Source organism: Scomber japonicus, chromosome 22 (genome assembly GCF_027409825.1).
Source record: "Scomber japonicus isolate fScoJap1 chromosome 22, fScoJap1.pri, whole genome shotgun sequence".
NCBI lineage: Eukaryota > Metazoa > Chordata > Actinopteri > Scombriformes > Scombridae > Scomber > Scomber japonicus.
In genome coordinates this window covers 5623497-5649148 of record NC_070599.1, presented here as the reverse complement: position 1 = coordinate 5649148, position 25652 = coordinate 5623497, and the positions used below count along the sequence as shown (strand labels likewise).

Here is a 25652-nt window from a genome sequence, read left to right as displayed (position 1 = left end):
GGTTGGCTCCACTCACTCCTTGCTCCTTCAGTCTGTCCTGGATCTGGGAAACACAAATGGAAACATTCATACCCCTTATCACGTTGTTGTTGTATGTAAAAAGCCACTGGTTTTAAGATATGATCAAACTCCATCATGGCAAAACACAGCAAGCACAATAAGCCTGTAATCAAGTATCTTAGACCTGGTTAAGACACCCCCAGAACCCAAACCAGGGTGGAGTTTGAAGACTTGCCTTTTTCAGGATTTGTGCTTTCACAGCAGGGTCATTGAGATCCACAGAGGAGTCCTCCAGCTTCATCCTCAGCTTAACTACCTGCCTCTTCACTGGTGCTGAGACACAGAATAATAAGAGAGACAAAATATGCTTTTATGACATCAAACCCATAAATGTAAAGAAGCAATCACTTCATGTACTTGTTTGAGTACACTTCAACATCAATGATTCAAATGTTATGGAGCATTTGTTCTCTTGCACTAAAGGACAGTAAAGCACTCACCAGGGATGCTGTAGCAGACAAATGGTAATCTCTCTTCACAGGACTTTGCCTTCCATTTTCCAGAGCTCTGCACAGCTGCAGCACAAAACCTGCTTAAAGAACCAAGTGGGTGTGCACCACTATCCCAGTATGTAAATGAGGAGTTACTCCCATCTGACCAGTAAATGTCAGGATTTCTGAACAAACCGATCCATGTCCAGGTTTCAGTCATCTTCTGGATCTGCTGGTTCTCAGTGTCGTTCCTCACAGTGGCCAGGTCTATGTAGTTCTCCCTGCAGTACCTCTGAGCACTGGACCAGCTCATTGATTGACTTATATGAATAAATTGAGGATCCAGCTGTGTTCCTGCAGTTAGTTTGGGGAGAAAGTGGAATTGTTGATATACTGAGTTTTAAATGATGTTTTAAAGCACCTAAAAATATTTTAATGTTAATAATGTATCAAATGAGAATGTGTAATGTCAGATGTGTTATTTGTAGTGACGAACATACTGTAGAGATAATGATCACCCAACTGCAGCTCTCATTGGCTAAAAAATCTGTAAATGCAGGTTAAAGGAAGAAAATATGCTTTGCTGTTACTTACCATTATAACAGATGAATGGATGTACATGAGAGCAGTCATGAGCCTCCCATCTTCCACTGCTGACAGAAACCACACAGAACTTAACACCTGAGATAAAGTCTGGTTGACTGAAAGGTGTTTGCCAGTTCCTAAATTCAGCCCCACTCCCTCTGTACCCATCTGACCACCTCCAATAAATGTTACTGTACAGACCAATCCAGACCAGACTGTTGTAACCAGCAGATGAAACTGTGTTAACCAGCTGGTTCATGTCTTCCATGGTTTCAATGGTAGCCAGGTCTGTGTATTTCTCTCTGCAGTAGGTCTGAGCTTCAGTCCAATTCATCTGTTCAGCAACATAGTGGTACTGAGGGAGACCAGATGTGGAGAAGATGAACCAGCCTGTGAGGAAAACACATATGACTTATTAACATCTTTTAACATGTAAAGACTCAAAGTAAAGTTTTTCATCCAGTGTTTTCACTATAATACAATAATAATCAATGTTAGGCATGATCAAATAATTCACTAACCTGACAGATGAAAGACACCCAGCAAGATTCTTTCCATCATGATGCTGCTCTGAGTACTGTATGTGCTGAGCAATATGACTGAAGAATAACTGTGATCTTAGGTAAATATATGCAAATTCAACACCTGCTTCTCTTCCCTATTCCTGTGAAAGTTCAATAAATTAATAAACTGTCTGGCTTAATGCTGTCATTGATAGTTTAATGTTTAACACAGTGCATCCCTGTGACTGTCCCAACAGTGTAGAACTGAAACTACTGGGCTGTATAAGGGTGTCTGAACACTTTAATTGTGTGTTTGTTTGTTTTTTGCAATAAATCTCAAGGCTTTTAGTTTTTCATGTATGTATGTTATTAAGTACCTTGAATTGCCTTGTTGCTGAAATAAGCCAAATAATAAACCTGCCCTGCCTTCCCTGCCATCAGAGACAAAAGATGCACTGACACCCATCTCCACATATCCTCCACCATCCTCACCGGGGCAGCGGACCAAACAAAACAGCCTGCAACCATGAGATGTTCCACCTGTTGTTATGGCCATCTCTGCACCACCACAACATCCGTAACATTAGCTAACACTGGCCGGCTCTGCACCCCATGTAGGCTTCAGACTCATCTATTGGGCTTGTTAACGTTGAAGGGTCTCGAGTGTCGGTTTACTGTTACACTGGAGCTGTTTTTCACTTGTAATACATGTCAGTTAGAGTCAATGGTGTTGCTTTTTCTATCCCTAGAAGTCAAGGTGAGTCGTTTATTATCATATCATTATCATTTCTGTCCAACAGAAGTCCACTAAACATAGTTCTCGTCTAAATCTTAAAAGGCTGCAAATGAATACAAAACACTGGGCTCTCTGTTTAACCAAATTACATTCAAATAAATCACTTTACTAAACTTATTACACATTTTATTTTCTCTCTCTTTCATGTCTTCCTCAAATTCTATGTCTTCCCGAAATGCAATAGGATCCACTAAATTATTATCAACAAACAGAGAAACACACGAGAGGTTCAATGACTCCTCTAAAATGAAGAAATTTCAGATGTTTTCTCCAGTAAATCATTTAAATGAGTCTATGGTAGTCAGATTATTATAAAAGGGTAGTATGCAGTCAGCTGTAGCTCAGTAAAAGTCAAAAAATGAAAACTCCCATCCTCCCCTCTTGTTTTACATATCTGTCCGTCCCTTTGTTCCAACATTTACTAGACTTTGACCTCAAAGCCAAAAATAGACACATGCAAACACAGGAGTATTTTAATTCCTGCACACAGATATGATGAGAGCTCAGCATGTATGGAATATGAAACACATTATGTGCTTGTGCAGTTACTCATAATTCATAATAATCCCACTAAGTATCTGTATATTCTCTTTTTTGTCTGTAATTATTTAGACATGACATAGTTACAGAGGTTTGATGTGATGGATACAACCATGTTTATAGGAGGCTGTAGTTTGTCCAATGGTGTGTAATATAACAGAGGAGCTGGGTCACATGACATGTTCCTGACATCATCTGATGACAAACTAAGTACATTTACTCAAATATTGTACTTCTGTACAATTTTGAGGTACTTGTGCTTTACTTGATTGTTTCCATTTTTAGCAGCTTGTACTCCACAATGTGTTAGTGAGAAATATTGTACATTTTAATCCACTTCACTTCTTTAACACATATAGTCAGCAGTTATTTGACACAATATTTTATTTAACATTAAAACACTCATGATACAACACATTAAAGATGAAATCACCCTTTGGAAACCCTTTGGAGGGACTCAACCCTTAGGTTGGGAACCACTGATGTTTATAAAGTAGTTCTAACTCCACCTTAACCAGCTACAACAATAAAATGTTGTAGCTGATGCATCAGTATTAATAATCTAATAAAGTTATATTAATATCACTACACAATCACTATTTTCACTTGTTATGCTTCTACTACATTTTACTAATGATACTACACACACTGTGAAGTTGAAGACAAAAACTCATCTCATATGTTCTATTTGGAAGAAAACTGAACATGATTGAAACATTTAACAGTAATATTGATGAGGAAGGATAAAGCTCTTCTATACAGGATGTAGTGAAGGTTATGGTTAAGCTGATGATAGTGTATTATTAGCAGATAGAGAATCAACTTTCAACATGGATTACACATCAGTAAAAGTCTGTTTTAATTTCACAGCTCAGTCTTCTGTCTGCTTTTCTTCTTCTCTTCTTTTCCCTCCTTGTGGAAGACTTTCCCATCAGGCTGCTCTCTCCACTTCAGGTTGGCTCCACTCACTCCTTGCTCCTTCAGTCTGTCCTGGATCTGGGAAACACAAATGGAAACATTCATCCCCTTTATCACGTTGTTGTTGTATGTAAAAAGCCACTGGTTTTAAGATATGATCAAACTCCATCATGGCAAAACACAGCAAGCACAATAAGCCTGTAATCAGGTATCTTAGACCTGGTTAAGACACCCCAAGAACCCAAACCAGGGTGGAGTTTGAAGACTTGCCTTTTTCAGGATTTGTGCTTTCACAGCAGGGTCATTGAGATCCACAGAGGAGTCCTCCAGCTTCATCCTCAGCTTAACTACCTGCCTCTTCACTGGTACAGAGACACAGAATAATAAGAGAGACAAAATATGCTTTTATGACATCAAACCCATAAATGTAAAGAAGCAATCACTTCATGTACTTGTTTGAGTACACTTCAACATCAATGATTCAAATGTTATGGAGCATTTGTTCTCTTGCACTAAAGGACAGTAAAGCACTCACCAGGGATGCTGTAGCAGACAAATGGTAATCTCTCTTCACAAGACTTTGCCTTCCATTTTCCAGACTTCAGCACAGCTGCAGCACAAAACCTGCTTAAAGAACCAAGTGGGTGTGAACCACTATCCCAGTATGTAAATGAGGAGTTACTCCCATCTGACCAGTAAATGTCAGGATTTCTGAACAAACCGATCCATGCCCATAATCCACTCTGCACATAGTTCTGGATCTGCTGGTTCTCAGTGTCGTTCCTCACAGTGGCCAGGTCTATGTAGTTCTCCCTGCAGTATCTCTGAGCATTGGACCAGTTCATTGATTGACTTATAAAAACAAATTGAGGATCCAGCTGTGTTCCTGCAGTTAGTTTGGGGAGAAAGTGGAATTGTTGATATACTAAGGCTCTAAATACTATTTCAAAGCAGGTGAAAAGAAAAAAAAATGTTACAAATGAGAATGTGTAATGTCAGATGTTTTCCTTGTAGTGATGAACCTACAGAGGATTATCACCCAACTGCAGTTCAAATTTGCTAGCCAAAAAATCTGTTAATGTAGGTTAAAGTAAGAAAATATGTTTTGCTGTTACTTACCATTATAACAGATCAATGGATATTTAATAGAGCACCGATCATCCCTCCATCCTCCACTGTTGTCAACGAGCACGCAGAACTGATCACCTGAGATAAAGTCTGGTTCACTCACAGTATGTGTTTGCCAGTTCCTAAATTCAGCCCCACTCCCTCTGTACCCATCTGACCACCTCCAATCGATGTTACTGTACAGACCAATCCAGACCAGACTGTTGTAACCAGCAGATGAAACTGTGTTAACCAGCTGGTTCACGTCTTCCATGGTTTCAGTGGTAGCCAGGTCTATGTATTTCTCTCTGCAGTAGGTCTGAGCTTCAGTCCAATTCATCTGTTCAGCAACATAGTGGTACTGATGGAGACCAGATGTGGAGAAGATGAACCAGGCTGTGAGGAAAACAACACTATTACATGTAAGCTGGCTAAGTAGTTTCATGTTAAAAATCAGTGTTTCTCCCATGCGTTTCAGTGGAACCAGGATATATCTATCTCCATTTAAAAGATATAGATAATAAACGACCAAGATCTAAAACTAAAAAAGGTAACCAAATGACACAGAGCATTACCTCGAATCAAATTATTTCTCTGGGTTTAAACATTGTTGGAAACTCAACAAAATATACAACATTGTTTTTAGACATTACAATGCAGAAAAGTTACATATTATACCTTTAAATTTAAATAACTCACTGACCTGAGAGATACAGGACACACAGCAAGAACCTTTCCATCATGATGCTGCTCTGAGGTCTCTATGTGCCCAAGTGTATAGCTTAAAGAAAACTCTACTTCTATATTAGCTGTTCTTAAGCAAATCTAGGCAAATTCAACCATAACATCTTTTCTCTCTTACTGGCCAATGTCACTGTTCTGCGGCATCATACATGCAAAAAGGATTGTCACGTGTGGAAATGTTTGTCTCATTGTCATAAACCCACAGTGTAAGCTATTGTTCAGGCTGTGTATTTTTGATCATGTGCAAAGGTGTTGGTTTGAAGGGATGAGTTCATCTAAAAAGTGGAAATTCAGCATGAAACACTTCCCTCTGGAGTCTTCATTACTCAAAATAAGATTCAACGTTAACTGTGTGAGTTTTCAATCAGACTATTTCTTCAGTCGAAAGTAGTTTCAGTGACACCTGTTCACAGAGAGGCTGGGCTGGATGTTTGAAATGTTTAAATGCACCTTTAATTAAAATTCTACTGAATCCGATGTGTATGTGTATCAAATGAAAGAAGAAAGAAAGAAATTCTCCAAGTAGCAGGAAGTCTTTTGAACCTCTGACTGAATGCATATTGTAATTTTAACACACTGACCAGAAGTTTCTGTCAAATCAGACCTTGTCTGATTTGACAGAAAGTTGAAGTAGGCAAAATGTTACATTTTTGGGGTGGGACACATTGTACCCATCATCATGGGGTCCACTCTTTAGCCTGGGGTCTACTCCAGTTGACAGGTTTAGAGAAAACACCAGATGAGATGACTTTAACTGTGGGTCAGTCACTGTGATAACTCACTGACCTGCTCACTGGATGCTTTTCCTCAAACCCTGAGTTTCTCTCTGTTTCATCCCTCCTGCAGAGCCTGAGGGAGCTCTGACATGATGTTTAATGTCCTCATTGTTACTGCTGTTATTAATTTGCAACGGTTGATGTCAGAAAGGGCTATTTTTACTGACCTAGTCGTTAACAGTACTGCCTTTGAACAGCAATGAACTAATTCTAATTATAAATATTGTTTGGATATCTTGTTGAGTTCTGGGCAGCTCCAAAAGCTAATAACAGAGATCACACTTTGAGTCTCAGGACAATAGTTCTTTGTATGGCAGATGCCACTGTGTTGTATGGGAGTTGGTTCCCACTGCACATGACAATATTACATTGCCTTGATCAGTAAATGGAGTTTACCCAGTTGCCATTGAAAAGTGAATATTCAAATGTGCATTTTTTGAGCACTTTAAGGACAACCTCAAGTTGAGATTGTTCTTAACTTGAACCACAGCTTTTAACCTGGAGACTTCCTTAAAATACTCAGAACAATATGAATTTTGTTCTTTTTTTCGATGGGTTTGGAATGTGCCTTGGAGACGTATGAGAGCACACACACACAGAGTAAGATCACAGGGTTACAGTAGACCAGTGGCATGATTAGAAGAGCTGGACCATGGTTCTTAGATGAGGGACTAACATCAGCCACATCGTCTGAGGTTTCTGAGTTTTCCAACAACTAGCTCCAAATCTAAGGGCGGCCCTACCCGAGTCCAGACAGCCCTGCTTTCCAAGTGCTGCAACCTAATGACAATCATCCATCATAACACTAAGGAACTATTTAAAGAAGCTTAATTACTCTATTAGCAAGATACAGTACTCTGAAAGAGCACAGTTAAGATTATTAAATTCTCTTGGTGCCATTACCAAAATTCTATTAAATTCCATTGCACTGGTGTGGAGAAGTAAATTATCGGTATGGCTAGAGATCACAAAAGAAAAGTGAGAATAATATGGATTTCCATCTTAAATCTGACAGTTCAGGTAATGGGCACAACTAAAAAAGGCTCTGATGAACACGAGGGGCTCAGGTTTCAAACCCAGTGGACACTAAACCAGGATAAAGAGGCCTACCAACTGTAAGCTGCTGTCTTGACACAGCTACCAGGGGTCAGTGTCTGGAGGTATTCCAGAATACAAATATAGTATTTGTATTCATTCAGTGCAGGAAAAATTAACCATTACCCACCAACATACCTTCAAATACTACCACATCAGAGACATAAATAATGAATTCATGATGGAGTTTTTTTCGAGTTGTTTGGATGATGCTGAGAATAATCCTGCTTCTTCAAATAAATAGCTTTTTGAGAGGAGCTGAATTGTTATTCATCTTGTGTGTGTGTGTTACTGACCTTAAAAAATGCACTTTGTCTGCTGATGCTGACACCCATGAATGAGAACCAGTCATGATGTAGAAAATATGATGGTGTGGAGTTCCACAAATTCTACATAAATCTTTAAATATATCAACATAAATAAACAAAGGGAAGCTACTATCTCCTTTAAACATTTACAAATAAATACTTGGTTTTGACCTTTCTGAACCCAAACTGAATCAGATTTTGAGTAAAAAGGAAACAAAAAGACTGAATGTTGCTTGAAGAAGAAAGTAGAGCAGACAACACAAGTTGCACAACTTTGTGTTCTAAGCATGCTGGGTAGTATAAAAGTTTAAAAAGGTTGCTATGTCTGTACGTTGTGGTACTTACACTATACTAAAACAAGCAACTTGTTTTGGTTCATGTGAATGCTATGCTTGTGTCCTCCTCAACATGCTCTTAGACTGTATGGACAGTTTTAAATAAATATATACACAATTTCTTTAAAAGAAAAAAAAGAGATAACATGAGACTGATGTGAGAGGTTGAGTGGTTTCTGTTCCCATTCCGGTAAACAGACAAACAAAAATAGACACATTTAGTTTGCATGCTCCACATTATTTACAAATTACATTTCATTCCAGGTAGAAACACAATGTGCTTCACAGACTGTGAGTTACCGTGGAAGCTGCAGCCACAAAAACAATGTGGATGGCATGTTAAAAAGACACAAATAAACACAATTAACTAATTGGTAGTCATTTTAAATGAAATTTGTGGAGGAAAAATGGCTCAAATTCAACCAAATATGCGCATAATGTTGTACAATACATAAACATAATAGTAGAAGACGAATAGAAGATGTGCAGAACAAATTACATCCATTTTCAGCACTTGCCTGTTCTAGCCTCAAGCCTGTCAGAATAATTACTAAAGTCTAAATAGAACATGGCTCAGTGAATATGTGCTGCAGGATTTGAATGATTTAAAGGGGAGTTTGTAGTGAATTGAATGTTTAAAACACAAACACAAACTTACAGTATTTTTATCCAAAAGTGAAAAAGATAATTGGCTCACTTCTAGTCTGTTGTGTCTAACACACTGCTCCTCCTCTCTCCACCCTGACACACAACTTTGCATGCCATTGATGTCACTAGTGGCATGTTCCTCTTTCCCTATTTGCTGATGCATATACTAGTTACTGTGACTGAACACAGTTTCCAGCACTACAAGGTACTAGTCATACAAATTGTAGTAAAACTGACCAATTATTTTGATGAGTACAGAACTATGAGCCAGAGCTGCAAAAATGAAATAAAACGTTTTCCTTTCCTTTCCACAAGATGTTGGAAGCTGGCTGCAGAGATTTGCTCCCATTCAGCCACAAGAGCATTAGTGAGGTCCAACACTGATGTCAGGTGATAAGATGGTGTGTTAATCCTACTCTGAAAGTGAGAAAGTGTCTTTATGAACTTAATGCATGAGGGTACTGATGTTGAAACCAGGAAACAGGAAGGGGACTTTCCCAAACTAGACTGCCAACACATTCCCACTCAGTACATTGTAATCTATTATACATCATTCTAGTCCCAGTTACATTGTGAGCTCTGACCTTGGCCTTCCTAAGGACGTGTTACCGGACTGGTGAGGCCTTCTGGCTGCCCTGCTGCTGGCGGAGCAGTGAGGCACTGTTGACCGGTACTCTTCTCCTCAGATACGACTGTGTGTGTGTAACGTGTTCAGAGCTGACAGTGGGTCACTGGTCACCAAACACATTCAGTACTGAATAAGTCCAATAAAGACTTCACACAGCCAGCTGGTCTGTTGTCCTGTCAGTACATCTGTGAGGAGTTACAGATGCTAGTGTTAAATCAATTAATATTTCTCAAAACTGTCCCTTTACTGATTTAATATTAAGAGGAAAAGAAAGGAGTACGTTTGATAAGTCAGACATGTCGATGAATGTATCATATTTAAGGCTTTATGAGAGTAATACAATAATATACTGTGCTTTACTTCAATGGTCTTTATTGTCCCCCTCGGTTTATTTCATAATACTCTATTCCACCATCTAATGGTGGAATTTATACAACACTTAACTCATGAATCAACCAACTGCAATGCAAATTAAACCATTAAATTACACACAAAAACCCATAAGTTTATCTTATAGAATCACCATTTATGTGTTCAACATTAACTGTTGTCAACTGTCCCAGGAGTTTATGACTAATGCTTTAGTTTTGTTATGTAATGTGTGTTTTCTATAACAGGGTTCAGGGTCTTTACTTGTATGTTAAGCAGATAACTTCACTCTGGAATGATTTCACATACATTGCTTGTTCTACTAATAGTGTGTGGTGTTACAGTAAATCAGAGGCAATAATTTAATAAATATGTATTTGCACAAAAACAGACAGATCAACAAACCCCCTGGCTAGATTCACTGTGGGGAAAAACCAGGTAAAGCAAAGAGAGAAAACAGAAGAGGAAGAGCTGTGACAAAGATAGGTGACATGGCTCTGATAGTTATGTTTGATTTGAATAATAATAAAATATGTGATCTGTGAAAGCGTTGAGAGAAGAAGAGAAGTGTTCAGTGTGAAACACAGCATGAGAGTAGCAGCTAGTTCAGCTAGCATGCTGAGGAAACATAACGGTGTACTATAGTATTTAACTATAATGGAAAATATTTCATTATGATGTAAAATATTTAATAACAATGGAAAGCATTTCATAATAATGAACTGAATTTTACAAAAAAATCAGTTTTGTTATTTCAAATGATTTCATAATATCTTATTTCATAATTGAGTTAGGATTGAATTGGGACTCCATAACTCTTGTAGATACAAAGAGATTTATCCATTCTGTGTATCTCACATACTATCTGGATGAACAGTAATTGAACTACATTGATACATAAGTATTACTTTGTGTATTATTATTTTTACTGCAGTACTTTTTCCATTGCTGAATTTAATTCAGTTCTTACAAAATATATGTTTGTAAAATGTAGTGGTTTGAATAAAACAGAATCTTGGTATAAAATGTATTTCCTCTTATTTATTTATAGTACTAGCATACTATAATAATAAAAGACGTGGGTGATACTATATTTGGTCTGTAAACCAGAAAAGAAAAAGAAAAAGTCTGTTTTAATTTCAGAGCTCAGTCCTCTGTCTGCTTTTCTTCTTCTCTTCTTTTCCCTCCTTGTGGAAGACTTTCCCATCAGGCTGCTCTCTCCACTTCAGGTTGGCTCCACTCACTCCTTGCTCCTTCAGTCTGTCCTGGATCTGGGAAACACAAATGGAAACATTTATCCCCCTTATCACGTTGTTGTTGATGTATCTAAAAAGTCACTGGTTTTAAGATATGATCAAACTCCATCATGGCAAAACACAGCAAGCACAATAAGCCTGTAATCAAGTATTTTAGACCTGGTTAAGACACCCCAAGAACCCAAACCAGGGTGGAGTTTGAAGACTTGCCTTTTTCAGGATTTGTGCTTTCACAGCAGGGTCATTGAGATCCACAGAGGAGTCCTCCAGCTTCATCCTCAGCTTAACTACCTGCCTCTTCACTGGTGCAGAGACACAGAATAATAAGAGAGACAAAATATGCTTTTATGACATCAAACCCATAAATGTAAAGAAGCAATCACTTCGTGTACTTGTTTGAGTACACTTCAACATCAATGATTCAAATGTTATGGAGCATTTGTTCTCTTGCACTAAAGGACAGTAAAGCACTCACCAGGGATGCTGTAGCAGACAAATGGTAATCTCTCTTCACAGGACTTTGCCTTCCATTTTCCAGACTTCTGCACAGCTGCAGCACAAACCCTGCTTAAAGAACCAAATGGATGTGCACCACTATCCCAGTATGTAAATGAGGAGTTACTCCCATCTGACCAGTAAATGTCAGGATTTCTGAACAAACCGATCCATGCCCGGTCTCCACTCTGCACATAGTTCTGGATCTGCTGGTTCTCAGTGTCGTTCCTCACAGTGGCCAGGTCTATGTAGTTCTCCCTGCAGTACCTCTGAGCACTGGACCAGTTCATTGATTGACTTATATGAATAAATTGAGGATCCAGCTGTGTTCCTGCAGTTAGTTTGGGGAGAAAGTGGAATTGTTGATATACTGAGTTTTTAAATAATGTTTTAAATCAGCTAAAAATATGTTTAAATTAATCTTGTATCAAATAAGAATGTATAATATCAGATGTGTTGCTTGTAGTGATGAACCTATAGAGAATTATCGAATTATCACCCAACTGCAGATCCCATTGGTTAGCCATAAAAATCTGTTTTGTAAGTTAAAGGAAGAAAATATTCTTTGCTGTTACTTACCTTGATAACAGATGAAATGAGATTCAAATGAGCACCAATAATCCCACCATACTCCACGGTGTTCCATGGACACGCAGAACTGATCACCTGACCTAAAGTTTGGTTCATTGATATCTGTTTGCCAGTTCCTAAATTCAGCCCCACTCCCTCTGTACCCATCTGACCACCTCCAATCAATGTTACTGTACACACCAATCCAGACCAGACTGTTGTAACCAGCAGATGAAACTGTGTTAACCAGCTGGTTCACGTCTTCCATGGTTTCAATGGTAGCCAGGTCTGTGTATTTCTCTCTGCAGTAGGTCTGAGCTTCAGTCCAATTCATCTGTTCAGCAACATAGTGGTACTGATGGAGACCAGATGTGGAGAAGATGAACCAGCCTGTGAGGAAAACAACAATATTACATGTAAGCTGGCTCAAACATTTTTTTGATATATTCCAGTATAATGAAATGATGATCATCTTTAGACATGACTAAATTCACAATTTGCAATTTCTGCCACTAGGGGTCTCTCAATCAAAACAATAAAAAAGGACAGCATTTCTAAGTTGTGTGGGATCATAGGTATGGGTGCCAATTGTAAAATTTTGGTTACAGTTTTATAGCTGATATATTTTGAATATTCAGCTTACTTTTCTCATATTTAGCTAATGTTTCTTTAATTTAAGACAGAAATTGATGTAAAACATGTTATATATAATTGTTAAAAATGTGTATATGTAAAAAATAAATCTAAATCTAAATGTTAAATCTGAATATAAATGTTATACACAAGTTTAAATGTTAAATCAGTTCCTAATTGTAAAGCTTTTCACTTTATTAACATTTAATGTTATTTCAGGTGAGAAAGTAACTATGTAGTTTCCCAATATGTGGTCAGTTTATCCAAATAACGCCTGTTTGTAAATCTAACCCAACTCCTGACTGCTGATGAAATGGTCACCTGAGGGAGAACATGATCCGATGAATGTAAATTGATATTTCATGTTTTTACTGGACAGAACAACAGCGCTGCCTCGGGTCTCTATAACATTTTCATTTATATTTCAAATTAAGATTTATATTTTACATTTAGATCAAGATTTAACATTTTGTTTTATATTTAATATTTAGATTTTACATTTACATTTATATTTTTATTTGATTAAATTATTATTTTTTTTTTACATCTAGACACATTTAACAGCTATATATAACATGTTGTTCTACATGACTTTTCTGTCTCAAATGAAAGAAAAAATTGCTAAATGTGAGAAAGTGAGATAAATATTCAAAACATCAGCTATAAAACTGTAACTGAAATTTTAAAATTGGCACCTCATACAATGGACTTGTTGTCTTCATTGTAAAACAACCACATCACTGCTGTCAGCTACTCCTGGTTAGGATTCCTTGGTGTTGGTTTTTCAGGAGGTTTTAACATGAAGCTAAATTATGTGCAGAGGTTTACGAGTATAAACGCACATGGTCAATGATATACTAAAGGCACTGAATGAAGTAGTTTCATGTTAAAAATCAGTGTTTCTCCCATGTGTTTCAGTGGACACAGGATATATCTATCTCCATTTAAAAGTTATAGATAATAAACGACCAAGATCTAAAACTAAAAAAAAAGGCAACCAAATGACACAGAGCATTACCTCAAATCAAATTATTTCTCTGGGTTTAAATATTGTTGGAAACTCAACAAAATATACAACATTGTTTTTAGACATTACAATGCAGAAAAGTTACATATTATACCTTTAAATTTAAATAATTCACTTACCTGAGAGATACAGAACACACAGCAAGAACCTTTCCATCATGATGCTGCTCTTACTGTAGGTCTCTATGTGCCCAAGTGTATGGCTAAAAGAAAACTCTAGTTATATTTATATAAGTACAGTAAGTATACTCTATATTAGCTGCTCTTAGGCAAATCTAGGAAAATTCAACTATAACATCTTTTCTCTCTTACTGGCAAATGTCATGATTCTGCTGCATCACACATGCAAAAATGATCGTTGCGTGTGAAAATGTTTGTCATGTACCCACAGTGTAGGCTATTGTTGAGGCTGTGTATTTTTGATCATGTGCAAAGGTGTTGGTTTGAAGGGATTAGTTCATCCCATTTGCAAAAAAATCTATCTTTATCTTTTTCAGTTGCATTTGTCTTTGTGTTTATTTTTCTGTTATTTCTACCTTTTATCAAACAAAGATTAATGGAATTTTTTATTAGATTTTTGGTTCTAAAAAGTAGAAATTCAGCATGAAACACTTCCCTCTGGAGTCTTCATTACTCTGAATAAGATTCAATGTGAACTGTGTGACTTTCCAATCAGACTAGCAGTTTCAGTGACACCTGTTCACAGAGAGGCTGGGCTGGATGTTTGAAATGTTTAAATGCACCTTTAATTAAAATTCTACTGATTCAGATGTGTATGTGTATCAAATGAAAGAAGAAGTCTCCAAGTAGCAGGAAGTCTTTTGAGCCTCTGACTGAATGCATATTGTAATTTTAACACACTGACCAGAAGTTTCTGTCAAATCAGACAAGGAGCTGAAATGTTACATTTTGGGGTGGGACACAGGAGGTACAACAACATGTGGCACATTGTACCCATCAGCACGGGGTCCACTCTTTAGCCTGGGGTCTACCTCAGTTGACAGGTTTAGAGAAAACACCAGATGAGATGATTTTAACTGTGGGTCAGTCACTGTCAGTCACTTTTCTTCAAACCCTGACTTTCTCTTTGTTTCATCCCTCCTGCAGAGCCTGAGGGAGCTCTGACATGATGTTTAATGTCCTCATTGTTACTGCTGTTATTAATTTGCAACGGTTGATGTCAGAAAGGACTACTTTCATTGACCCAGTCGTTAACAGTACTGCCTTTGAACAGCAATGAACTCATCCTAATTATAAGTATTGTTTGGATATCTTATTTCTCTGTGCCATAGACCTGCGTTGTTGTCCAAAAAAGATTAAAAACCCATCAGTTAGTTATGTTCATCATGTTACTTCCTCATCTGGGCAGCTTTCTTTGGAACTAATAACAGAGATCACACTGTGAGTCTCAGGACAATAGTTCTTTGTATGGCAGATGCCACTTTGTCGCATGGGAGTTGGTTCCCACTGCACATGACAATATTACATTGCATTGATCAGTAGATGGAGTTTACCCAGTTGCCATTGAAAAGTGAATATTCAAATGTGCATTTTTATGAGCACTTTAAGGACATGGTATTGTTCTTAACTTGAACCACAGCTTTTAACGTGGAAACCTCCTTAAAATACTCAGAAAAATTTAAATTTTGTTCTTTATTTACAATAACAACCCCACCAATAATTCACAAGTCACCAGAAGGGTTGGTCAAGATTTTTATTAATTTATGTACAAGCATTTCTGTCACCAAAGTGGAGACTGTCTAAGATATAAAACAGAGTAGAACATGTATAAGGTGCAAAAACAAACACTGATGCATGAGTCTGTCTCCCCCTCTCCCCCAAAACCTCCCACCCCCACCCACAAAGCCAAGCTATGTACAGCAGGTTCACATTTACTGACATCAGACACCTTGCTCAGTTTTTAAGCCACCCCAAGCTGACAGGGAAACAACATGAACTAAATACATGTAGATATGAATCCTTTACTCCTTGTCTTCATGCTAACATGCTGGCTACACTCTAGCTTGCAGACATGTGGGGTATCAATCTGAAAGCAAGAAGGGGATAGAAAATATTTACAAGACTGTATGCCTTGATTACCGAACTCTAGCAGTGGTGCATTCTAACGCTACTTCTGTTAACAGTCCAGACGAAGCACCTTGTAGAGTTAGCAGTATCAACATGGCAGCAAAGCATAGGCAGTGGAGCATAAAGCTTTTATTTAAAAAAAAGCACCATTAAAAATATGACACTGATGAGTGTGTGTGTGTTAGTGTGTGTATGTAGCTGAAAATCAAAGTCACAGTCTCTGATTCAACAGAATACACAACAATGTGAGCTTACAGCAAGTGCCTCTATTTCAGTCAGTGTATTATCAATGGGTTTGGAATGTGCCTTGGAGACGTATGAGAGCACACACACACAGAGTAAGATCACAGGGTTACAGTAGACCAGTGGTGTGATTAGAAGAGCTGGACCATGGTTCTTAGATGAGGGACTAACATCAGCCACATCGTCTGAGGTTTCTGAGTTTTCCAACAACTAGCTCCAAATCTAAGGGCGGCCCTGCCCGAGTCCAGACAGCCCTGCTTTCCAAGTGCTGCAACCTAATGACAATCATCCATCATAACACTAAGGGACTATTTAAAGAAGCTCAATTACTCTATTAGCAAGATACAGTACTCTGAAAGAGCACAGTTGATGCTGCGCTGAGTAATTTTGAATACTGGCGAGTACAAATGGTAACAGGGAGGTTACAATTTCTATGTATTAATGAGGATGTTTTAATAAGGGGCAGATGAACCGTCAAGTAATTCATTTTATTTGCTAGCTTAAAATGCTTTGTTTTAACATTGAATTAGTTGTTGTACCCTGCCACATACTGTATGTGGCTAGTGATAGTCTTTTCTTACCTGTAACTTCAGGTACAGGTGTTAGCCCTGCAGGTACTTTTGGTTTGGAACAATTTTGTACTGCAAAAATGGTACTTTTGTACTGTAAATACGTTTCTTGAAAGACATATTGTTTTGGGGTTTTCAGATTATTCAATTTTGTTGGTGCTATTACCAAAATTCTATTCAATTCCATTGCACTGGTGTGGAGAAGTAAATTGTCGGTATGGCTAGAGATCACAAAAGAAAAGTGAGAATAATATGGATTTCCATCTTAAAAACTGACAGTTCAGGTAATGGGCACAACTAAAAAAGGCTCTGATGAACACGAAGGGCTCAGGTTTCAAACCCAGTGGACACTAAACCAGGATGAAGAGGCCTACCAACTGTCAGCTGCTGTCTTGACACAGCTACCAGGGGTCAGTGTCTGGAGGTACTCCAGAATACAAATACAGTATTTGTATTCATTCAGCATGGATACATGCACAAGGAAACAGGAAAAATTAACCATTACCCACCAACATACCTTCAAATACTACCACATCAGAGACATAAATAATGAATTCATGATGGGTTTCTTTTAGAGTTGTTTGGATGATGCTGAGAATAATCCTGCTTCTTCAAATAAATAGCTTTTTGAGAGGAGCTGAATTGTTATTCAGCTTGTGTGTGTGTGTGTTACTGTGACCTTAAAAATGCACTTTGTCTGCTGATGCTGACACCTATGAATGAGAACCAGTCATGATGTAGAAAATATGATGGTGTGGAGTTCCACAAATTCTACATAAATCTTTAAATATATCAACATAAATAAACAAAGGGAAGCTACTATCTCCTTTAAACATTTACAAATAAATACTTGGTTTTGACCTTTCTGAACCCAAACTGAATCAGATTTTGAGTAAAAAGGAAACAAAAAGACTGAATGTTGCTTGAAGAAGAAAGTAGAGCAGACAACACAAGTTGCACAACTTTGTGTTCTAAGCATGCTGGGTAGTATAAAAGTTTAAAAAGGTTGCTATGTCTGTATGTTGTGGTACTAACACTATACTAAAACAGGCAACTTGTTTTGGTTCATGTGAATGCTATGCTTGTGTCCTCCTCAACATGCTCTTAGACTGTATGGACAGTTTTAAATAAATATATACACAATTAAAAAAAAAGGAGATAACATGAGACTGATGTGAGGGGTTGAGTGGTTTATGTGCCGTTCTTCTGTTCCCATTCCTACAAAACAGACAAACAAAATAGACACATTTAGTTTGCATGCTCCACATTATTTACATAGTACATTTCATTACAGGTAGAAACACAATGTGCTTCACAGAGTGTGAGTTACCACGGAAGCCGCAGCCACACTGCGGCAGGAAAATGTTGTGGTGGAAAAACGGCTCATGTAACCAAATATGCACATAATGTTGTACAATACATAAACATAATAGTAGAAGACGAATAGAAGATGTGCAGAACAAATTACATCCATTTTCAGCACTTGTCTGTTCTAGCCTCAAGCCTGTCAGATTTATTTATATAATTACTAAAGTCTAAATAGAACATTTATTTGATTTGGATTTGAATGATTTAAAGGGGAGTTTGTAGTGAATTGAATGTCTAAAACACAAACACAAACTTACAGTATTTTTATCCAAAAGTGAAAAAGATAATTGGCTCACTTCTAGTCTGTTGTGTCTAACACACTGCTCCTCCTCTCTCCACCCTGACACACAACTTTGCATGCCATTGATGTCACTAGTGGCATGTTCCTCTTTCCCTATGCTGATGCATATACTAGTTACTGTGACTGAACACAGTTTCCAGCACTACAAGGTGCTAGTCATACAAATTGTAGTAAAACTGACCAATTATTTTGTTGAATATGATGTTATCATAACTGACAGAACTATGAGCCAGAGCTGCAAAAATGAAATAAAAAGTTTTCCTTTCCTTTCCACAAGATGTTGGAAGCTGGCTGCAGGGATTTACTCCCATTCAGCCACAAGAGCATTAGTGAGGTCCAACACTGATGTCAGGTGATAAGACGGTGTGTTAATCCTACTCCGAAAGTGAGAAAGTGTCTTTATGAACTTAATGCATGAGGGTACTGATGTTGAAACCAGGAAACAAGAAGGGGTCTTTCCGAAACTAGACTGCCAAAACATTCCCAGTACATTGCAATCTATTATACATCATTCTAGTCCCAGTTTACATTGTGAGCTCTGACCTTGGCCTTCCTGAGGACGTGTCCCCGGACTGGTGAGGCCTTCTGGCCGCCCTGCTGCCGGCGGAGCAGTGAGGCACTGTTGACCGGCAGGGAGCAGGACTCAGTGTCACTGGTGTCACAGCTAGAGAAGGGAGAAGACTCCTGGGTCCGACGCATCATCGCTGGTGACTACACACACAGACAGGGAAAAAATTAGACAGCTAATGGTGGCATGCAGGCAGTTGTTTGCAATTTAAAGTAAACTGCTGCGGGAGTTATGAAGCACCACAGGTCAGTAAAAGCATATTAGAGGTAAGTGTTCTGACCTGGAGGCCAGAGGAACCAGTTTTCGGTTCAATGGTGAGGCCAAGGGTGACTCCTCCACTCAGGGCCTTCTTCAGACTCTCTTTCACTTCTGTCAGCTCCAGCTCCAGGTTCACCCTTTCCTCCTCCCTTTGCCTGCAGTCATCCTCCACCTTCTTCAGTCGCTCGGACAGGGAGGCATGCGAACGTTTGCCTAATGGAGTAAAAGAGACAGGATCTTTTTTACCTTTAGTCCAGCACTAAACACTAACCCAGATGTTCTTAATTCAATAGCATATTAAGTGGATTTGAGAGCAGTATTTATTGATTTCATGCTCAGATTTTGTGATAGCTGTCAACCAATAGAAGGCTGGCTAGTATTGACCAATCAGACTGTCCCGTTTGTTTATGGGTGCGTTTGCTGTTCTTCGAGGAGCGTCGCATACGGGCGGGCACTCTTTCAACCGGGTTTATCCACTCCTGCTGTAATAAATGTGGTTTCTTTCATTTTTTTGACCACTATTGGAATAAAATATCATTTAATAAATACACAAGCGTCCGTGATTTTCATTAAAATAGCTATATTGTATTATAATAGCCGTCAAACTGTGTACAATTTAACAAAACTGTGATTAAAACGCATCACAACACCAAGCCAAAGCTAATTAACTATTTCAAAATCTGCCATAACTGGTGAAATAACATCCCCCCCATACATTTCAGAGTCCTTTAAATTTTGAACAGCTATAAACTATTTTAGATTGAATCTTAAAACACAATTAAGCACCATTTTGGCAACACATTGTCAACAGTGGTCCATCTGTCTTACCAGAGGAATTCTCCACAGCAGTACGCAGATCTCTCCTCTCCTTCTTCAGATGGGTCAGATGGTTCCTGATCTCTTGCTTCTTCTTCATCAGCTCTTCCTCTTTGGCTTGCAACCGCTTGGCGTCGGCCTCCACGCGGTTCTTACCGTACTTACACTGATCTGCATCTGCAAAACAACAACAAGTGTGAAGAAACTGAATTCAAGAGGCTGGTGTCCATAAATGATGTAACTGGTGCCTTTTTCCATTTGCTGCCAGTGTACAGCTTTATAGCTTGTGAACCTGTTAAATTTAGTTATCCCATTCAGTAGACCATAACATAACCAGGGTTAATCTGCTCTGAATTGAATTTGGGTAAATTAAGACTCTTTTCATTCTAGAAGACATGGCTAAGAGCAGTAGGTTCAAACAGCTAATGTCTGCTTCCTCCAACACAAAACCTTCTGAACAAATTTTACTGTAAATGTTTATCTGAGTGACGAAATCTATAACAACTTCCTCTCTATTCAAGACTTGATCCATAATACTGTTGGCAAACTTTAAAATCTTGGGAAAAAAACTAAAATCCATAAAAATAAAAGTTGAAATAAATTCCAGACTAGATTAAGGGTTCAATAAAATGCTTTTGAAGCCCCACTTCAATAATCTGAGCTCTGGACTCAAGGCCAAAAGACCCCTTACACCCTTTGTATGGTGCTGCATTCCTCAAAAAATCTGACAGTAAGATTTTCCAGGACAACGAGACCCTAAACCAACACATAAGGGGGGAAAAAAGAAAAAGAGAGTGTAGCCTTGATTATCGGGACACTGGTAAGTATTGGTTAGACATGAACTGCCCAGAAACCCACTGAACTCACAGCCACAACCTTAAGCAGTCATTAATTACATCAGGACTATGCCTCCTCTTACTGGAAAATACACTGAGGGTAACCATCCAACAATGTGTGTGTCATCGTTCACGCATGTGAACTTTGCTCATGACGAATACCTCAATCAAACCGCCTCTGACATTTTCAAATTAAGTACAAATATTTGACACTGGAAATATGAGAATCATGTGGCTTACTCTTAATCCAACACGACACATATTTAATTTCCATTCTGACGTTTGGAGAAATGACAAGCTACACAAGCGGTCACAACCCTCCTCGTTCACACATTAGGCAAAAAAATAATACTATTCTGGACCACAAGGATTAACATGACCACAGTTCAACCTCTTCCAATGATCTGGCCCCGCTTCTGCTTATCGTGTCTGATTGAACGTTACCCCAATGTTGGCAGAAGGTTCAAGTCTGGCCCAGTGCGTCACATGGATCTTCTTGAGGGTAGGATAGGCTTTAGGAGTTATTTACCCCCCCCCCCCCCCCCCCCCCACTCCCATTTAAACCAACTGTAATTTGGACATCCTGCATTTTCCAAATCGCTGTGGAGTGGAGTTTTGCTAGAAAGCAATCAGTGGTGGTGAGGCTGGGACTGGGGAGCCAGACACACTGTCTGCTGCTCACTTACAGCACCAGGAACTGACCAGGAAAGGTGGACAACTATCAAAAGTGACTATTTTCACAAAAGTAGTTTTTGTCACTACTTACTGGAGTTGTTCCGTTTCAGAGATGCTGTCCCATTCGTCCCATTAACTCCATTCTTCTTGTGCTGATTCTTTGGCTCTGCCTTCTGTTTTGACGCCACTCCATTGGTCGTAGTTCCCTTCTTTCCCTTCAGCTGATTGGAGGAGAATAAGGAAGACATTTTCAAATCTCTTCAAAATGTCTTGGGAAGGTTAATACTTTACATAAGCTACCATATGTATCGGTTGTCCCAAACATTGCACCAAAAAAATGCACATTTGAAATTTATACTCTACAATAAAACCCAATCGCACATTTCTAATAAAGGCTGATGACACTTAATATGGCAAGAAATCTGCTTGTTCCACAGCTATAGCCTATGGACCTGGATTGAAAACGTTATAATCTTAGTCACCTCTAAACATAATAGAAAAAAGGTGCAGTTTGATTGATTAATATATAGTAGAATTGGGTCAAAACATGAAAATATATTTGAAAAAGGTGGAACGCATGTGATAAACATTTCATAAACTTAGACTAATAGCATATATTACAAATAGAAATGTAGAAAATTAAATCTTAAATTGCATTACATATTTTTGGCCACTTAGGGGCAGCAGTACATGCTACACACAGCACTATCATATTTTATTTTAAAGGTGTTATAACTAACAAAAACACTTCTATATATACATCCAATAGAAATGGAGCAACATTAACATTCATTTGGAGTCATATTTTAAAATGTAAGTCTTTGGTCTTTACACCCATAAAGGAGATTTGGAGCCACTTGATGCTCCATTGCAGTATTTTCACTTCACTTTGTCTGTTTCCCATTTGATGCTATTATGTTCTACTTATGTTCTATTTACAACTTCTAATCACACATTCATGTCTTAATCGTTTAGTTACCTCTTGTTGTATACCAAATATGTGTCAAATACACTTTAAAACAAATAAAAAATAACCCTTTTTGTGTGGGTGATAATAGCTAGCATGGCCATATCGTCTGTGGAGGTGTACTTTTGGTTCAGTTATCAAAAAAACAACAAACTACTTCCGAGTAACAAGTAGTGAGAGAGGTGTGTAGCTGTGTTTTTCTCTACAGCTTTGTATCACATTGTATTCGTGCCTACATTTTAGTGGTCCAATCTAATTTGAAGGATTTGAATTAAATCCTTCTAGAAATTTGACTACATATTCATTATGTATTCGCTGGGAAATATGTCACAGTGCTGGAAGCGTAAGACATTCGAACATCTGTTTCACTAATGACAGCAGCTTTAACCAATTGTTTTTGTATGGGAACTTTATTCATGTTTGTTTGTATAATTTCACCATTTAAAAATACCATTTAATATAAATGTAATGACTTTTTAATCAGTTTTTTAATATTTTATAGTTGAATTCGACACTATCAGGACATGTTGCTTACAATAATGTGGTGTAGTGATGTAAGGATGTAACCTCATTGTCTGAATTACTTTTTATGTATTGCTAAGGCACATATGAAAAAACACTTAGGGACTGATAATAAATCATATGATTAAATTAATCTGGGAAAACTGTCAGAAAGCAGTACAGGTCCAAGTTAAGTTAAATTAGTTGGTCACTGTTGCCCTTAACAAGATACAGTATACTGTATTTGTGATGAGAATAATGGTAGTATATTGTGCTTGCTGTCAAGGCCAACACTCATATTTTACAAATTCCTTGATCTGAAAGTCATAAATGTATCAAAGCAACAGATATATAGAAGCACTACATGATATGGTTTGATTTTGATAGCTTTGACTTTGGATAGCTTGAATCCAGCAATGTGGGCTGTCATCTGTTCTACACCTCTCTAGATGAAAATCTACTTCTTCTACAGTGGAGCGGTACTTTGTGGTTGTGGAGGCAATGTTAACACCCCTTGGCCACGCCACACGCAGCGCACACATCAAAGAGTTGGCGGGGAGGAGGCGGAGCTCCATGCAACACCATGCGGTGACTTATGTGGCTGTTGAGGCAGGGTGGCACTTAGAGCAAGGGCTGTAAAAATATAAATTACACACACAGCTGATGCTCATTGTAAAGGGGAGGAAGAACGTACAATATGTGGGACAACCACATAAGCACAAATACACACACACGCATATATATATATATATGCATACACATTCTATACACATGTTCTACTCGTACTGTGCATATAATACACATAAATCACAAGGAAACTGAAATCTGGCTTTTACAGGAACTCATGCAGGAACTTTGTATAAAACTACTTGAGCCCTGAATCTGAGCATTGATCTGTATTGGATGTTACTGATATTAAATTAGTTATTGGTATCAGTCCTATAAAAACTCTAATTGGACCTGAAGTACATACTGAGTGTTTCCAAAGACTGGACACGGGAATGATTTCGGGCCAGTCATGGTAATAATCAAATTACTAAGAACTACACCAGAGGGAGATGCAGGCCTCACAGGCTGATGGGAAATAGAGGTGGACTTGTGGGTGGCCAATATCAACACCTTATCTAGTGAGTGAAAGAATACTTCTTCAGGGATAATAAACAGAATTCCCTCTTTCCCCTTAACCAAGGCATCTCTCACTTTGCTCGTTCTCAGAGAATGCAAATCAGGGAATGTCCCATTTCATGACAGCTATGCGGTATGATCGAAGTACAAAAGAACAAATCATTTTGAATACACAAATACATACACTCCACAGTTTTGCCTAACAGGAAATGTGTTAGCTCCGACCCTGCAATAATCAATGTTTCTCATATCAACAATGTGTAGCATGAAGGATGTGACTCAATAGTGAATTATCACATTCCTCCTCAGCTCTACAGAGCTTTTTCAGCCTCTTTCAGCTCATTGTTTCGGTTTCCCGGCCCTGTAAGCTACAGCTGCAGACAGCTGTTTTTGGGCAAACAAGCTCTGATAAACTGACTGCATGTGGCCTGACCCGCACCAAACAGCAGACAAAGTTAGTGACCAGCAATTTAGTGAAACATTTATCAACTGGAAAGCCAATTTTTTTTTTCCCTAACAGTTTGTGGAGATGAAAATAGAGCTTAAAAGGAGAGTGAATAATGGACAATTAATCACACACATACACACAGACTTACTGGATGTGTAAATAGACAAATGTTTACAGACATGATCACAGTGACAACTTTATTGGGTGATAAGCTCGTTCTTCTGCCCCCAAGTACTAACCCCCCCCAAAAGAAATGTGTAATGGAGCTTTAAAATACGTGTTTAACTGTTGTTCAGCTATTTATTTGTCATTACGGAAGGTGGTCTGTATTTCAGCTATTTTTTTGGTAAGTAGACACAGACAAAGAGAAAGTGATGCAAAGTCTTACCACCAGAAAGTACACTTTAACATATTGAAAAGAAAAGGTTAATTATGATGGTGAACTATAAAAGAGTGAAGGAGGAAAAAGGTTAGGTCAAATGAGCAGACTGTTAGTCACCTGAGCAGTGGCTTTAGTTTTAGTATCAGCTGTGAGGAACTTAGAAGAGACTTTAGAAACAGGGGTTTTGTAGTGACTTCTTGAAGTGGAGGAAGAAGAAGTAGAAGAAGAGGAAGGCTTTTGAGGATAGCGAGAAGCCAGCTTGGGCGAGGGCATGTTCTCATATAGGTCATCATTCTCATAGAGCACATCCTCTTTCAGCTGGTGCCCCCTGGTGCTAGGAGAGGAGTACTGCGCCTCCGGGTCCTTGGGTTAAAGCAGGCAAGCATGCATGCAAGCAAGCAGAAGAGAAGAGAAGAGAAGAGAAGAGAAAAGAGAAGAGAAGAGAAGAGAAGAGAAGAGAAGAGAAGAGAAGAGAAGAGAAGAGAAGAGAAGAGAAGAGAAGAGAAGAGACATGATCCATAACAGCAAAGAAAGATAGAAAAAGGATAACAGGAGAGAAGAGATGTTGCAATATATTGTTAGTATAGTATAGTATAGTACAGTATAGTTCAGTATAGTTATAGTAAGTTCTATGACATGACATTTATTAAAGGTGCTACATGTAGCATTTTAACATTCAGTTTA

At 38.3% G+C, this 25652-nt stretch overlaps 1 protein-coding gene across 1 annotated transcript in view; it reads right to left on the bottom strand.

The window, feature by feature from the left end:
- Positions 1–17516: 17516 nt before the first annotated feature.
- The window catches only part of afap1 (actin filament associated protein 1), a 65713-nt gene continuing 57577 nt past the window's right edge, over positions 17517–25652 (bottom strand). The window contains exons 13-17 of the mRNA XM_053343300.1: positions 21637–21766; positions 20047–20211; positions 19241–19431; positions 18936–19103; positions 17517–17941 (exon numbers count right to left, since the gene is read on the bottom strand). Of these exons, the coding sequence (XP_053199275.1) occupies positions 17915–17941; positions 18936–19103; positions 19241–19431; positions 20047–20211; positions 21637–21766 (681 nt within the window). The 3' untranslated portion in view covers positions 17517–17914. The remainder of the gene's footprint in view (positions 17942–18935; positions 19104–19240; positions 19432–20046; positions 20212–21636; positions 21767–25652) is intronic.